Genomic DNA, 18103 nt, shown 5'->3' with positions numbered 1-18103 from the left:
AACACTTGGTAATTATTTCTAAGTTAAATAAATTTAATAATAACCGTAGCAAAAAATATGCAATATCCTACGTAATATTACAAAAGATCAAACAGATACAGATAAAAAATGTATTATTTAGATAACTTATTATCTGTCAAACTTTGGTCGTTGATCCCTATTTGAATTTAGAATTCTAATTAAAATGGCGTTTCGCGTCGTTTACCTTACTCGAAGTTTTTCGTACGACCGCTAGAGTTCAAGGTTGTGCGTCGATATATACGTTCGAAAACAATGTTTTTTTAAGTTTAATATCATTCAGCGCATACGAACGTATGAAAACGAATAATCCATCGATTTTATACTTTGAAGAAAAATAAATTGAAAATAGAACATTTATTAAATTCGAAATTTAGATTTTTCTTTAGTAACGTACTAATACTGTCAAAGTATCGACCAACCAAGACGCGCGAAAACGCATCGAACATTGCGTATTGGCATTATTGATAATTAAACCGAATAAATGATTTAATAAGTTAATTAAATTAGATTCAAATTTAAATAAAAATATAATTACATTTACATCATCAAATTGGAAGAAGTTTTTTTTTAATTCTTAACTTACAACACTAAGGAACCAGGTCGCCTTCATTTTCTGAAGCCGGTTGTACACAATTGAAAAATAACCTCGACGCAATTACAAACAAAGCGATAATTGTTGTTAACTATTTCTAACTTATTTACTTCAAAACCGAGTCACCTTGTAACAGAAAGGGCGAAGCGAACTAAGGATAACATGTCACCTTCCTTTCCCTTATGACATTAGATAAGGACAGAACATAATGACGAATAAATCGTTCCTTTGCCTTTTAAGTATTGGCGGGCTTTGATTTACCACAGATTAAAAAAGGCGCGAAACGTGTAGTGTCAGTGACATATATGGTATTAGATAAATTGACACTAATGCGATTCCTCGTGTAACTTTTTTTATCGTTTGTCAGACGCCAGAGGAGCATATGTCCACCTGATGGCAGAATAAATACCTCAAGGTTATTTGTAGTATGGTTTATAATACATAAAAAATATATGATTTTCATGTATGTATGATTTCACGATATGATCGAAGTTTTATTACGAGTCATATTTACAAACACAATGAGTAACGCGCCAAGTCAACGTCAAAGTCACAAATCTTTATTCGATATAGAAGTTTTACACTCGCTTATTTATAGTCAAAAATCTACCACCGGTTCGGAAATTAACACCTCGGACTTGAGAAGAACATTTAAAAAAAAAAATTTTTTTTTTTTTAAATGTCAGTTTTACAACTAAATTGTTCTCGTACTATATCAATAAATATATTTTCGTTATTTCAAACAAACAACAAGTGATATCATCCATGCTATGAGCTAATTCATCTTTATCGCTTCATAGTTTTTTATAATATTTCACATAAGAAAAAAAAAAAACAAAACAGGCGATGCCTACGACCATACAGCCTTCGGTTAGATATTTGCAATTAGAAAAAAAAAAGTCTTTGACACATTTTGATAGTCTCGAAATTAACGTATTAAATACAGATGGAAAGTGATCGACATTGAACCATTGACAATATAATAATCTATACTAATATAATTAATAATGAATCATATCTTTCTCAGTTTGTGGGAGAAGGGGGGGGGGGGGTTAATTTTCGGAACTAATGATCGTGATCATGAATATTCCCTAGAGCTATATATATAGAATCGAAATATAATATGATTATATTTATTAATACATAGCACTCGTAAAGCCAGGGCGGATCGCTAGTAACATATTATCATATGTAGCGAGATCCAGTTTAAACTAGTTTGAATAAGTATGATCCAATCAACAGTAAATTTTCCACAGATGCGTTTGTATCTTTGCATTCGTCGTAAATCGATGGTGTGCCAGTGTAATTACATACAGCAAACAAACACTATCAATAAAATTACATGCATTGTTCACAAATATACCACAAGTGGTCAAACGTATCACCCCTAACAACACAAAGAGCAAAAAACTATTCGTCGAATTCACGACGAGACGAAAAGTACTAATATTATTAAATGTTTGTGGATGGGACTCCAGTTTATGACAATAATCGTATTTATGTACATACATAAATACGTGTAATTATTAAAAAATATAGCTCGATTTCTCTTCTAGAATTCAAATGGTTGAGGAATTATTAAAATCGCTTTAATAGTTTCAGAGTTTATCGTTAGCACACAGACAAACCTTTCATTTTTATTATATTATATATATAACTATCTGAACTTCCAAGCACCGTTTTACCCCCTTAGGGGTGGAGTTTCGTAGCATCCGTTCTTAGCGAATGTATGCAGTCCATAAGGAACCTACCTGACAAATTTCAAGTTTGTAAGTGTCATAGTTTCAGTGAGCGGTAGTTCGCTTTTATACATAAAGAAATATAGAACAAATGCCTGTCCTTCACATATCCAATTAAAAATAACATTGCATTGAACTCGTTTCGCGAATGGATAGAGTAAGGAAATGAGTACATAAGAGGAAGTATGAAAGTGGCACCGGTAACCGAGAAGCTATCCGGAAACCGGCTGTCTTGGTATGGCCATGTTATGCGGAGGAATGAGGACCACGTTGTGAGAAAGGTTTGGAAAATGGATGTGGATGGATATAGAGGTAGGGGAAGACCCAGGAAACGATGGATGGATTGTGTGAAAGACGATATGGTTAGAAAGAATGTTACTAGTGAGATGACGTCCGACAGAGAAGTATGGAGGAAGAAGACATGCTGCGCCGACCCCAAGTAGAGTTGGGATAAGGGCAGGAGGATGATGATGTATTGAAGTCGTTTGAATCGTTACTCAAAAATATACTGTTGTATATTCCGATAAATATAGTGTTAATCACAGGTATCCTAAGACCAGTGTAGAAAACATTGATCTTAGTCAAAAATGAGAGGTTCATCGCAGGCATGAATCTCGTCGTCGTTTTCCAAGTCGATAGTGAAGAGGAATCATAATTATACCCGCATACCGTATCTTACCCGCATCGGAGCTGGTAGGTCAAAGAGTTACTTCTACTAAAGACAGGTCTTATACCAACAGCGACTGATACTTACTAACGTACAAGAATTTTGAATAAGAAAATATACGAGCATTGAATATCGATTTTTTTATGGTATAGGTTTGCGGACCAGCATATGGACCACCTAATGGTAAGTGGTCACCACCGCCTAAGACAAAGACGCTGTAAGAAATAATAGCCATTCCTTACATTACGCCAATAGGCCACCAACTTTGGGAACTAAGATGTCCCTTGTGCCTGTAGTTACACTGGCTTACTTATCCTTCAAACCGGAACACAACAATATTGAGCATTGTTGTTTGGCGGTAGAATATCTGATGAGTGGGTGGTACCTACCCAGACGGGCTTGCACAAAGCCCTGCCACCAAGAGACTATAGGGGCATTAAAAATCGATACAAAACAATATCGTGTAGCCTTCGCCATTTGCAATTAACCTTAAACAAGGCAGATGGAAAATATTTAATAAATATTTGATACTTTCATTGAAACTGGCACAAATATCAAAATATTTAGGACGTTGTAATTTTAGAGCGTATGCACGTTTTCAAGGATCACATCTCCGATGCCCTTCTCAAGATGACCTAATTTGCTGGCATTAAAATCATCTCTTTAAATAAATATGAGCAAAATATTATAAAGTACTTGGTGATAGGGCTTGGTGCAACGGTACTCTCCAATCGTCACCTTGTCTATCCCAAACAGGATTACTAAGTGTTATTGTGGTCCAGTTTGAAAGTTGTGCAATTCAATGTAACAACGCACATGACCCGTAATGACACCATGGCCGGATTCTTTGGAACTGTCTTGGGACGTTGAGGCTTAACAATAAATATTCCGACATATTATAAATTTTAATGAAATATATGTTAGGTTATCTAGATGTGTAATCTATTCCAACCACAAGAAGAGAAAAGCCAAATAAACAACATTTGACAGCAAATCGACGCGACGTCATTGGTCGAGAGCTCGATTAGTCAATGATATTCGCTATGGATTTGCGATTGTCGTTTGAACGTCGACGAAACTGTTATCGGAATTATGGAAGTAAAATTTAAGTGGATATAAGTAGTTAAGTGTAACAGTATTGTATTATAAATAAAGATATATTAATCATAAACTCTTAGTAGTGCACAATATAGCTGAGTTATTAGCGAATCGCATGAAATACGTAAATCTGAGGTTTGTTTATCTTTTTTCCTACTTCCATTGGAATAGGCTATAGTGAAATTATAATTAAATTACTAATTACTGTTTTAATAATTACTGATACAAAGAGTAAACATATTATTTACAAACTTGACTGACAGAAATGAAAATATTCTTAATAATACGGACCTCCAGACCAATCTGGTTCCAAATTCCGATGTTGGTAATGCATTGGCGACATGCGGAATGGTTAATATTTCTTACAAGGCCAATGTCAACAGGCGTTGGTGATTGGTTACCAGTTCACCAACGTATCATAAAAAAAAACAGTATACTAGAATTGGTCATTAAAATTTTAGATTATCCTAGTAAGTTATACTAAGAATTTTTGCGAATCTTAGTGTTACCAGCACTAGTAGTTCGGAATGTGGATTCTACCGTTAGTCTTTGAAACATAATGTAACATAGCAGTAAACTGTCCTTTGCTCGCTATGTAGATAGTCGAAAATTCGCAGTGAATGATACTATAAAAGCTAAAGTAAAGTCTGTTGCACTTTCACGGCCAAACGACCGAACTAAATTTGATGAAATTGGGATGAAGCAAGCTTAAAACTCCCTGAAGGACAAGGTTTTTTTATGGCCTAACACTTGAAGAATAACCCTCAAAATGCGAGCGAATTACAGACCACAACCATTAGTACCAGTAGATTTGTAGCTTATAAATAATCATATTTGATCATCCAAAAATTCAGTAGGATATTTGAGATGGATGGTAACAATCTTGGGTTAAGTTCACTAGTGAAACACAGGGCTGCGATTTTCTTTGCCGTTTGTTTTATCAATCAAATCAATTTTCAAATCAAACCATCGAGACATATGGGCTTCAACTTATATTACATTACTAGCGAAGCCCCGGCTTCGCACGAGTGCAATGCTGATACTAAATATACTACAGAATGTCTTACAACGTTTATAGTTTTCAGTCAGACAATATAAAACGCTATGTCCCTGCGTTTTAAATCTGCAATATCTTCGAAAATATTCATTTAAATTACACGCTGTAAAGGGCCATCTTGATCTATATTAAATGCACAATGTATGTAAGGTATTTAATTGGATAAGGATTAATGCTGTATTGCTTAAAATCGCTTAAAAATTAAAGGATAAAAAATGGTTATTATGGGCAATCCCTAAGAGATAGACATACAGCGTGGCGCTCTTTTTGAAGACCTTTTTAAGGTGTACAATACTGGAGTACATTATTTTGATCTATCTTGTCGGGTTCAGCCAGCATTTGCAATGTAAGCGCAAAAAATGTGTTTATTTACGACATCAATTCAGAAACCTCTAAAATAATCAGTGTTTCTCTACTATATTGTGCATGTATTATACATATAAACCATCCTCTTGAATCAATCTATCTATTAAAAAAAACTGCATCGAAATCCGTTGTGAAATTTTAAAGAGCTAACCATGCATAGGGACAGACAGCGGTAAGCGTCTTTGTTTTGTACTATGTATGATTAAAATAACCTCATTCTAACTCGACAGTACCCGTAGAATGTAGATAATTATCATTGCAATAAAATTTTTTCCAAACAATTTTATTTTATTGAGGTTGTAATATTTCTCATATAGCAAAATTAACTGAGTACTTGCTTAGTAGGACAAACGATGACCTAAATTTTACACTGCGATAAACATTTTCAGTCATGGCGTCTAAATTCTCATTTTATAACTTACCTTAATATGGAAACTCAGTAAATGAAGCAGTTTAACTGATAAGGACATAGGCTGTCTCTGTATGGGACTTCTACTTTGTAAATATCGATTTGTTTCAATAAGATGTTGTTCGAAGTTTAAATAAAACTAAGGGACAAATATTAAATTAACTTTTGTGGAACTTTAGAAAAATTTAATCATATGACAATAATAGCTAGTCTTATCTTCAATCTATACTTTTTTGTGAGCCGAGATTGCCCAGTGTTTAGAAAGCACATCTTGACCTATGATTACGGGCTCAAGCCCAGGCAAGCATTGAATTTTCATGCGATTTATTTGTGTTTATAATTCATCTCGTGCTCGGTGAAGGAAAACAATATAAATAGTCTAATTTCAACGAAATTCTGCCACCTGTGAATCGACCGACGCGCATTGGAGCAGCGTAGTAGAATATGTTAACCATATCCTCAAAGGGAGATTAGAGAGCCCTTAGCTCCGAGGTGCAAAATTTACAGGCTGTTAATATGTTTATATGTTTATTTCCGTTTTCACTCAGATATTACTAATACGAATGATATATCAATTGCAATTATAGTTTCTAGTTTTATTAAGAACGTCGACTATGTTGTATATTTTAAGATATAGCTCATAATTTAAACCTAGTCGCAAAGAAAATAACAGGCTCTATCGAAACGAACGCTGCCCAAACTAATACCGAATTATGAAAACTGTTATATTTATTGCGACAGAATCGTGTAAAAAGATTAATGCACAGCTTTTTTTTTTATATATACTATAGCTAAGCAGACTGGCAAATGGGGCACCTGGTGGTAAGTGGTCACCACTGTCCAAAGAGACTAACACTATTTTTTTTTTTTGTGACATTGGTTGGCGGATGAGCATATGGGCCACCTGATGGTAAGTGGTCACCACCGCCCATAGACAAAGGCGTTGTAAGAAATATTAACCATTCCTTACATCACCTATGCGCCACCAACCTTGGGAACTAAGATGTTATGTCCCTTGTGCCTGTGATTACACTGGCTCACTCACCCTTCTAACCAAATACATAACTATAGGAAATGTTAGCCATTCCTTGCATCGTGAATTGACCTTGGTAACTAAGACGATATATCCCTTGTGCCTATATATATCAAGTGTGCAAAGTCACAGGAAAATGTTGGTTTGTTAAATTAGCACAACAATCACGAAGTAGCGCTCTTAAAATACACAAGTGAAATTAATTGTGACGTATGTCCGTCCTTTAAGAATAATGCGAGGCCGATGTAATCTCAGAAATTAAATTTTGCCTTGATGTCACCGCCCACGCCATTTTGTTTTCAGTATATTATATTTTATTAACGAATTATTGTTCATATTTGAATTCTGAAGTCAACCCTCCGAAACAAATTTTATTATAAGTTTTAAAACGGCCGACCGTGTCTGAAGCCTTACAATGTTTGTTTACCTGTATTACGTACCAAACGTAAAGTTTTTCTATAGCAAACAGTTATACAGAAGTCCAATCGATCGTCTATAAGCATTGTTTTTTACAATATAAAACAACGAAACTTTTGTTTTCAATTACGAAAGGATCGGTATCGTACCTAATTTATACATAAAATATTTTTAACAAGTACTATGATGTATTAGGCTCACGTTGGGCGCCAATATTTAAATCCTCCTTTTAAAGTCCTTATTAATGAAAGTTGTTTAAATTTTTTCAATTTTCTTTTATAAATATCGCTTACATTCTATCGCAATGTGTTTGATGCGTTCGATTTATCAGCCGAAAATTCCTCACAAAGGCTCGGAGTCCTGATCAAGCAAAACGAAGACATGGTCCACCCGATTTGAGTCGCACCCAACCCATACCCAAAGAGGTTCAGTGTGATAATAACACAAATATAAACCTCGTTTCAAATTTAAACAAACGCCATATTCCCAACGATTTTCTTGGCATGTTTCAAAGGAAATATTAAAGTAACTTCAGTCGAGATAAGATCATTGAAATTATTTCTGGAAACGTACTAATTACAGGACAATGGGTTGAATGTGTTCCGACGCGGGCAAGGTGAACTGTACACGTTAATGTTGTTAAGAGAAACATCTCGTTATTTGTTTGCTCGGGAAATACGGTCGACATTGTACGCTCAGCAATAGAGTCTTTGAAATAATTTCTAATTTAAGACAAATAATGTAACATTATTTAGAAAAAAATATAAAGACATAGATTTTCTTGGTACGTACCACGCAAGCCCGCCTGGGTACGTACCACCCTCATCAGATATTCTACCGCCAAACAACCAGTACTCAGTATTGTGTTCCGGTTGAAGGGTAAGTGAGCCAGTGTAACTACAGGCACAAGGGACATAACATGTTCGTTCCTTGTAACCTGTTTAAATATAGACATAAGAGAGGTACCATCGCAGTTCCCAAGGTTAGTGGTGCATGTTTTATGTAAGAAATGATTTAAAAAAACCATACGGCGCTCATGTCTATGGGCAGTAGGGATCACGATTTCATAAATTAAAAAAAATAAAAATTGCTAACGCGATTAAAAGAAAAGTGTTCTTTATTCAAGTGGACTTATAACAGGACATTTAAATCGTCGTTAAGTTACGGTGTAAAATTACAGAAGAACAATTCAAAATGTAGATACCAAATCAGTTCTAAATCCTGGAATAGATCGCTCTTTAGCAATCTAGCCTTGTTTAATATCCTATCGGAAATCATCCTAAGGGAAAAAGAGCTTAAGCGCCAAAAAGGTGTTTTTGGAAAATGTGATTTATTTGTTTCCACTGACGATTTATTATTAACAGTAATTGTTCCGTCTTGGTGCGAATTAAAGTGTATTAAGATATATATATCTACCAAATAAAACTGCAAGAAAATCCGTAGTAACTCTTTTCCGTCCATTTACAAACAAACCAGCGTTGATGATACTTGTCCTACTGTCCTAAAAATCGTGTTGAAACAAAACAGGCGACCCGCAAATTTAAGCGTTTGCCACCTAACATAAAAAAAGCTTACGAATAATTAAGAAAAACGTTAAGACGCTCTAGTGGTAAAAATTAATTGTTTGGTTTATCATAGTGTAATTAAACAAACATATATTATGCTATATTGTGCACTATTAAGAGTTTATGATTAATATATCTTTATTTATAATACAACACTATTACACTTAACTACTTATTTCTACTTTAATTTTACTTCCGAAATTCCGATAACAGTTTCGTCGACGTCTAAGCAAACATATCGCAAATCCATAGTGAATATCATAGATTAATTGAACTCTCGGCCAATGATATCGCGTCAATTTGCTGTCGAATGTTGTTTATTTGAATTTTTTTCTTGTTATGGTTGGAATAGAGTATACGTGGGTATTTAATCTTCCCACACTTGTCTAACTTTCAGATTATCTGATATACAAGTAAATCAATCATTTTGTACCGCTTTTCATAAAATTTGCTGACGTAGGTCTATCAAATATGACAAAAATTTAAAGCTCATGTCAATAAATACTCAATACAAGATTATATTCAAAATAAAAATCGTGGACTTAGTATTAATTTACTTCTAGGCAGGATATATAAAAAAAAAAATGTTGCTCACTGACATAACTCTGTGATTAAAATGGTGGAAAACTAACTATTGAGTTCCTTGTCGGTTCTTCTCGGTAGAATCTACTTTCCGAACTTGGTACTTTTACGTTTATTTCAACACTGTAAAATGACGATTCAAAAGCTGCTTTTACGAGTCTACTTGAATAAAGAATATTTTTATTTATTTTTGATTGCATTACAAGTACATTAAATTCATAAAAATCATTTAAGTGTGTAAGGGTTTGATACACACACATATATAATAACAAACATTCATAGTTTACGTTCATATTGCAAGTGACAACACACGTCATGTCAAAGTTAAAAATCAATGACACATGGTTCTATCTTCATAGTGTTTTCTAATCGCACGCGACATTGGCTAAATAATCTTTGTCTCCTGAGTGACAGTCGAATTTCGACCAATGAGCGACCACTATTACATTTAATACTACCTATGAAGTCAGAAAAAAAATATTCCAAGATATTTTTAACAAATGACAGATTACTATGTCATAGTCAAAATAAATTATCGAGACACCTGGACACTATATGTAATGGTTGAACTACTAATTCAGCTGTAGCTAAAATTTTAACAGTATAATTTAAAAAAAAACGATCTAGCTAAATTACGAATTTATATAAAAAGGTATATCAACAAACAGCCAACGATACAGCTCACGAAAACAATTGCATTATGACGACGCCCCTTTAATGACGATGACTTATCTCCCAAGATCACACCACCCACACAGAACGATGAACGTAACACCTACATTTATATTTACCTAAACACTATACGCTTCTTGGTAATATCTTTTTTATTGATGGCATAAAAGTTTAAAAACTTTAATTTTTTTTCCCAAACATGCAATGACATATTCAAATGAAATTCAAAAAAATATTTTTTATGTTCTATTAATTTTCATATTTTTTATTTTGTAATTTTGTATCTGTAGTTCGAAAGTCAGTTGGCTGTACCACAAGTTACCTTTGCCTAAACAAAAGTACAATGAAATAAATGCGATTGGCGGGAAATTAGTAATGGCGGAACAATAATTTACTATTAAAGTACATTAACTAATGCACTTGAAATACATAATATCTAATCTATATTAAAAGTATCGATTACCGCAAGCTACTGATGATCACATGGTCCTCTCATTTATAAATTTGAACATTTCTGTTTGTTACTCAATTACGCAAAAGCATAATTTAACTCAGATAATAACCGGTGTACCATACGACAAGATATTCGGAGTTTACGTCATAGTCACGTGACCATTAGTCACAGTGTGACTGACCGGATAACAATAACAGTTATGTCAGTGCAAATTGAACAAAAATATAAGTACCAACTTTTTTTTAAAATGTTTTGTAATGAAAAATTAAAAAAAAAAAACTAGTCGTGGATCGAATTTGTTTTAGATTATATATATTATGTATTGTAAATTAACAACTTTTGAGAATAATTAATAGACAATAAAAAATTTACATTATTTAAAACCGTATACAATGAAAAGAGGCAGAGAGAAAGACAAAGAGATCCCAAGGTCTCCTGGAGGGGGCAGAACGCTTATTCCTTACGTGACCATTTCAGCCAGTTCACTCAGTAGACTGAACTGGCTGTTCTTTTATGCGGCTTATAGTAATAAGCCGCATAAAAGAACTTCGTTCCTACAATTGTAAATTCATAGTTTTTTTTTCTTTATTTTTAGTCTGTTTATTATTATAAAATACTGGATTAATATATAATAATTTTTTCTTGTTAGGCTGTATATGGAATCCACCAACGCCGTCAAACATCACGCAACATTTTTTTAAACACGTTTTGTAAAAACTTCTTGACGTATAAATATTCTTTATTCAAATAGACGTTAAATTACCATTATAATTCTACCAAAATTAACTTAGTAGTTAGTAAAATTTCTAAACCAAACGTATCACCTTTTAGGGGTTAAAAAATATGACTTCTCAATAACTTTATAATAAATACTGTGACACAATGTAATGAATAAGGCAATAAAAAGATCCTACTGATATTATAAATGCGAAAGTAACTCTGTCTGTTACCTCGTCACGCTAAAAACACTGAACACTTAATTTTAAGTGAAATTTGAAGTCGTATGAGAATAAATTTCTTTGAAACCAATATAAACATTCCTTCAAAACAAATATCAGAAAATCAACCCCTATACGGTATAATTAGGGGGTACAGAAAACAAAATAAACAAAAACTTTTTTTTTCTTTTATTGTTTAAAAAAAATCGAAAAATTAAAATTTGTTGACCGCAATAAAATGTTAGAAATTTATATTCATATGATGGATTATTTCAAGCTCTTAAAAAATGATTTTAAAACTGTTCATTTTAGTACATTTAAAAACAAATACGCCGTTAAAAAACACTAAAAAAAAAACAAATATCTGTTGATTTTTCTTTCTTTTACCGCCAAAAAATCAGGTGACCGCGAAAGTTGACATTTCACAGATAAATTACATAAAATTAAGACGTAAAATAACATTTAAAAAAACGTCTCTGGTCGCACTTGGCGCACTTTTTACGAGACATATTTAATTATGTTCATCATTATATATTCAGACTAGCACTCCCTCTGGCTTCGCATGGGTTGCGGTTTATTAACAAGTATAACCTATATTTGTATAAATTACCTTTCTATCAGATAATTTTTTTTTTGCCACAATTTTTTTCTTTTTTTAAATATATGTTAATAAACATTTTAAAGAATTGTTAAATAAAGCTGAATAAGGAAAAAAAAATACCGATGCCTCAGCGCATACGTCAATCAAATCAGACAATCGCGGGGTTACAAAGAAACAATAAACGTCAAATATTCGCGCGCTAATTCCTATAAATTCATTGGATTCAATCAGAGCCGGATCTACCATATGGCTTTTTGGGCCCCAGCTAAGTCAAGCCAAAGACAAAAATAGACAATAATGCGAAATAATACATAACTTTATTAAATTAAACAGATCGTATGGTTTGCAGGCCTACGAGTCCTACAATTAATCAAACCCATTAAATTCAGTTAATTCAAGTCTACGTTCAGATATGTCTTAGATGGGCCCCTAAATATTAGCCCAGGGCTCCTTAAACTTACGGCCCTGGATTCAATTAAATAATCACACAAACCAAACTTAAAACGAGCTGTCCCACCAGTGGAACATTAACATTCAACCGAAATAAAACCATTCAATAGTAATACCGATCTATCTTTCGCCATTAACCTTCAAAACGCGTAAAATCGTTTCAACTTTTTTCCACGTCCAAGAGCAGCGTGAGCGCGATTATATTTAGCAAACACGGTCAACGAACCCACGTCCGACCGTTCGCAAGGACGTTCTAATAAATATTATCTTTGTTTTTACTATTTACTCACTAATCTATACTAATATTACTAATAATACTAATATTAATATTTCTAACCCAAAGGTTGTCTGGAAGAAATGGCTTATAAGCCATAAGTCCGTCTTTTGCTTGGCCAATTTTCTTTTAAAGAATATATATTTTGTATCTTTATGTATATTTGGTGTGCAATAAAGAGTTAAATAAATAAATAAATAAAATAATATTATAAATACGAAAGTAGCTCGGTCTATTGATCTTTCACGGCCAAACCACAACATAAAATTTAATGAAATTTGTCAGTTCAATTCTTAGTTTAATTGCTTTTAGTTGTGCCGACAGGGCACAGATTATTTCGCGAATGTCACGTAGGATGGAGAAGACACGAAAGAGATTGATCGGTACGATTGAGAATGAAATTTGTGAATCCCAACTGTCAACACACCTGTCGACGAACGAAGCCGCGCGTAAAAATTGTATATACATTTAAATCTTTAACAGATCATTGTTATGAGTTCACTGACTAGTGACTTCACCTTTTATAAAAAATGTCACAATCGGTTTAGTCGCTAAGACATGAAAGGGTCACAAACAAACAAATATTAACATTATAATATTAGTATTTTCTTTGTTCAAAAATATTCAATTGAATACACAACTAAAATTAAAAGTTATGTATATATAAACGTTGTATTAAAAAAAAATAACATACAACAAGAATATATATTTAACTCATATCTGTTCATGGGGTCGTTTTCGTCTCCAGTAAAAGAATAAAACAAGATTAATTTAATTAAACATGAAGCTAGCACATTTTGGAATGTAGATTCTACTGAGACATACCAGCAAGAAACTCAGTGGCAACTGTTACTGTCTAATAATTACCGTTTGTCGTGTTGGTAATCCTTGCTAAGAAAATTATATAAATCAGTGTTGACATAAACTTCATAAGGATAGATATTGCGCCACATGTGTGTGTAGGTCACATACTATTCTTACTTAAAGTGGTGTAATACAATCTGAACCTCAAAAGGAGACGACCTCAGCCCTGCAGTGCTACATTTATGGATGCAGACAGTCTATTACTTAGTACGAACCACATAAATACATTGCCCTTCTTGTATGGATATTAATTAATATTATACTTGTGTTCACAAAATGGTCAAATCATAATCACTATTGAAAATTTGAGGGAAAAATGAATTTGTATATTTCTATTCGAAATTATAAATTTTGAAAAAGATGAAGATCGTCAACAGGTACTAAATGTAACCAAAACAAAAGAAAATCTGTTGACAAACGGAAGACAAGAAAATACTGATCAAGTCACACTAGTGCGTGTACTCAGTGGCCAAACGTTGGACACTAATTTCTTCTGACACATTGTCAGCTTCAACAGTCTATCTAGATATAGAAATAAAGGATGAGGGTTGTATATTGTGAATTAGACTTATACAGGTGTTAAGTTACAAATACTACTTTTGTGTGCATTAAATCATAGAATTCTTGTAATACCTTATTTTAGTTGAAGATTTGTATTTATTTAGAATTATTAAAGCACCCGTCTTATTGCAATCAATGTTGGAATCCAACATTTATTTTATAGGATTATTTTCTATAACGAGAACATTACTAAAGCTAACACTTCTGGAAAGTTGGTAGATAAGAATTATAATAAATGTATGTAAAAGAATAGAGTCCATCGAAACAATAACTTTTGTATGAATTGTTTTTCTGTAGCCATTTATATGATATTGTAAAACATTACAATATTCTATGAACTTATTATAGATACTAGACTGAAAGACTATTCATTAAAACAGAATATAAGCTAAGAGAAGTATCATCAAAATCTATTCAGTGTATTTTTATGATAATTAACTAAACACTTTTTAAAATTAATATTTAACTTAATAACACAATCTTCTCAAAGTTTGAATATGTATTTTTTTTTTTAATTCCCTTTAAAATGAAGGCAAAAACTATTTGTCTATATTTAAGTATATTCACAAATAAATAGTAAAAATTATTTGTAAAAAAAATGTATGAACTTGGGTTCTGGTAAGGATGTATTTAAAAAAAAATAATTAAATGTCTTCTATTCAGATTATCATTAATATTTATATGGCATATGAGAAAACATGTTTTTAAGAACAATACATTACAAAATATTATTCATATTAAATTTTAATTGGGCAAGTGCTTCAAGGTATGAACACATTTTAAAGTACAATAATTTTATTATCTGTTTATAGTATTAAAACATTTTTAAATTTTAAGGAAAAGAGAATAGCTTTTCCTGGTACTTAAATAATATTGTAATCGTTTGTAATAAAGAATATGCATAGTAAATAATGTATGCTTTTATGTTTGTTTATTCAAATTAATCGTGAATCACGTTATTTGAAAGTATACAAGATTCTGATAAGAACTGATTAGATAAAGAACCTTTGTTTGAAAAAAAAACTAACCTAACAATTCGACGTGAAAAAGAACCTTTATTTTTTTCGGTATCATGTCAATGGAAATAATTTCATGAGTGTTCGTCGATAATACATATTTTGAGGTTATTTTAAATGTTTGTTAAAGACTGCCGTATAATAAACTTATGTTACGCTCCGTTACCTTCAGTAACGGAAGATATCCACAAAAAGAGGTAAAACCAATGGAAAAACGGCGAATTACTTTTTCATTATTACACCACAATTACACAGGAACACGATACTTCTTCCAACTTATAGTGCACTATACTTATTTATTAACACTCGAGTAATATTTTTAGAGCCACAATTACACTATTTCACAATAATTTTACGTTTTTATATCACAATAAAACGAAACAAGATTATACTTTAGTAAATACTGTTTGTGACTGACTTCGGATCGAAACGAAACTACGGCTGACGACACGTCATTCTGACAAATGAGTGAGACGAAGCTATAGCGACGAACGAAATAGATTTTACTTGATATTAATTACAAGAAATTAAATGCGTATATATTTCCATCATACAATCTATTTTATCATGCAATTACTACATAATATTCAATTAAATAAATTAATTACGCCACATTATTTATTAGCATCGCACAGCGCCATCTGTTAGCGAGCAAAGGAATTTTTAAGTATAGATATCGGTTATGCTATTACTCACTAGAGTTCAAGATTAGGTTAATACATTCACGGCAACGGTAATAATTATTTTCAGGAAATAATTCTATTAACGCTGTCACAGATATTTAAAATAATATTAATACAAGTTAAACAACATTACATAAGATTCTTGCTTGCTTGTTTAAAAATTAAGATTTAAAAATAATCTACATTTTCCTTAATAATTAAATACGGCTTCTAAATTAGTAATTTCTTATAAATATTTTCAAATTCCTCGGTTTAAAACCGTTAAACACTTATTAAAATATACTATCACTTTGTATAAATACTAAAAATCTTAAATAAATGAAATTAATGGAAAAATATTTTATCTAAACGATGAAGCCTTCATCACAAAACACACTGGCACAATTTAAAAGTATTTCAAGTTTACTCACTGGTATATATTTTTTGTTGATCGGAGCGACATCTATGGAATCGGGGCTCAGGCTCCTCATGGTTGGCAGTACATCGTCCAGCATTTTGTTGTTTTTTTTTTAATTTCAGGGCACTGGAACAAAGTATAAAGTTGTCAATCAAATAATATATTTCTAATATTTTATCTGATTATATATAAACATCTATCATTAATTAATTATTTCATTTTTCGTTATTTCTTTAATAATATTATTAAATGTTATATATTCATATTTGACTTACAAGATATTTAACTATGATTTGTACCTTTGGTGAGTTACAAGGTGATAGGGCTTGTATAAGCCTGTCTAAGTAGATACTACCCCGTAATTACATATTCTACCGCCAAACAACAAACTTATTATTGTTATGTTCCGGTTTTAAGGGTGAGTTAGCCAGTGTAACTACAGGCACATAACAACAAGACATCTTAGTTAATCATAACAACTTAGTTCCTTAGCTTTGACAATGTAAAAAACGGTTAATATTTCTTATAGCTCCACTGTCATATCAGGTGGCAGATTTGCCCGCCTTTCTAATATAATACAAACCAATACGTCTTATTGGAAATACACGTTATGTTGTTTTTATCGATCTGACAATCACATGCGGCAAGCAATTAATCTTTCAATCTATCAATCAAGTTAACACAGCTCAAGGTTATTAATTTCAAACAACAGTATATAGTGTCATTACATCGGTAATTAAAGCGCGCCATCTGTCGAGCAGTAGCGAGTTTAAAAATCACGCCACTATTGAAACGCAATTTAAATAAATGCGTTTCAATTTGCTAAATACGATAAACATTTGTTTTTTTAATTGGACCTGATGTGAATAATTATATTTATAGTTTTATTTTGTTTATGACACTTACATGAGTGTTTTTTATATCTGTCTAATTATAAACATATACTATGAAAATTATATTAGTAGTGGATTTAGTTTTTTTATACAAACTCTTTGACCAGTTGTTTGCTATGTATTATAACCAAACCAAACCAAAACTTTCTCCTAGAGTTCTATGTTTATTCGTTTACTAGTTTATTCAGTTAGGCATCACAATGAAACTCATCATTTAAGTTATTAGTTGCATTACATAATATTAAAACGACTTATGAAATACTAATTGTTATTTATTTGTAAAATTATTTATTAATGGAGTAATTAAGTATTAAATTCTGTGTTCAATTTATAGTGTAGTCATCATAAGTTCTGATAAAACATGCTGGCTCGTTAAAAATAATTTAAATGCGACGCTGCCATCAATCGAGATTTAATTTTTAGTGATTTACTGTGAATGTCACTGTGACAGAACGTCAAACGGGATGTCAAATGCCCAAACTTCATTCTATATGGATTGTGTGCATGTTTGACATTTACACACACATATAAAAGCTTCAAGAATTAATTTATACTCAGGACAGTATCATATACCCCTGCGTTACGTCGATGACTTTAAATTTTAAAAAGAGACTATGAGTAATAGCAGTTCTATTCGTATAAAAATATGGTTTATTTGAGTATATAACAGATTTTTGATTGACTTTGTTGTGTATTACGTGTTATTTTTTTATATTAATTATATAAATAAAAGTAAAAAATAAAATTCAACTGA

General features: G+C 32.0%; 1 protein-coding gene across 2 annotated transcripts in view; it reads right to left on the bottom strand.

Annotated features, from left to right (window-relative positions):
* Positions 1-16582, bottom strand: part of LOC113394099 (segmentation protein cap'n'collar-like) — a 120458-nt gene extending 103876 nt beyond the window's left edge. Inside the window, exon 1 of one of the 2 annotated variants that reach the window (XM_064220134.1) lies at positions 16470-16582. In XM_064220134.1, coding sequence (XP_064076204.1) covers positions 16470-16553 — 84 coding nt within the window. In that variant the 5' untranslated portion in view covers positions 16554-16582. Of the gene's footprint in view, positions 1-15542; positions 15802-16469 lie in introns of those variants that run through there. The other variant, XM_064220131.1, reaches the window with a different exon arrangement.
* Positions 16583-18103: the final 1521 nt, after the last annotated feature.

This window comes from Vanessa tameamea, chromosome 31, assembly GCF_037043105.1.
Source record: "Vanessa tameamea isolate UH-Manoa-2023 chromosome 31, ilVanTame1 primary haplotype, whole genome shotgun sequence".
NCBI lineage: Eukaryota > Metazoa > Arthropoda > Insecta > Lepidoptera > Nymphalidae > Vanessa > Vanessa tameamea.
Note: the sequence above shows the minus strand (reverse complement) of the source record. Positions and strands in the feature narration are given on the sequence as shown.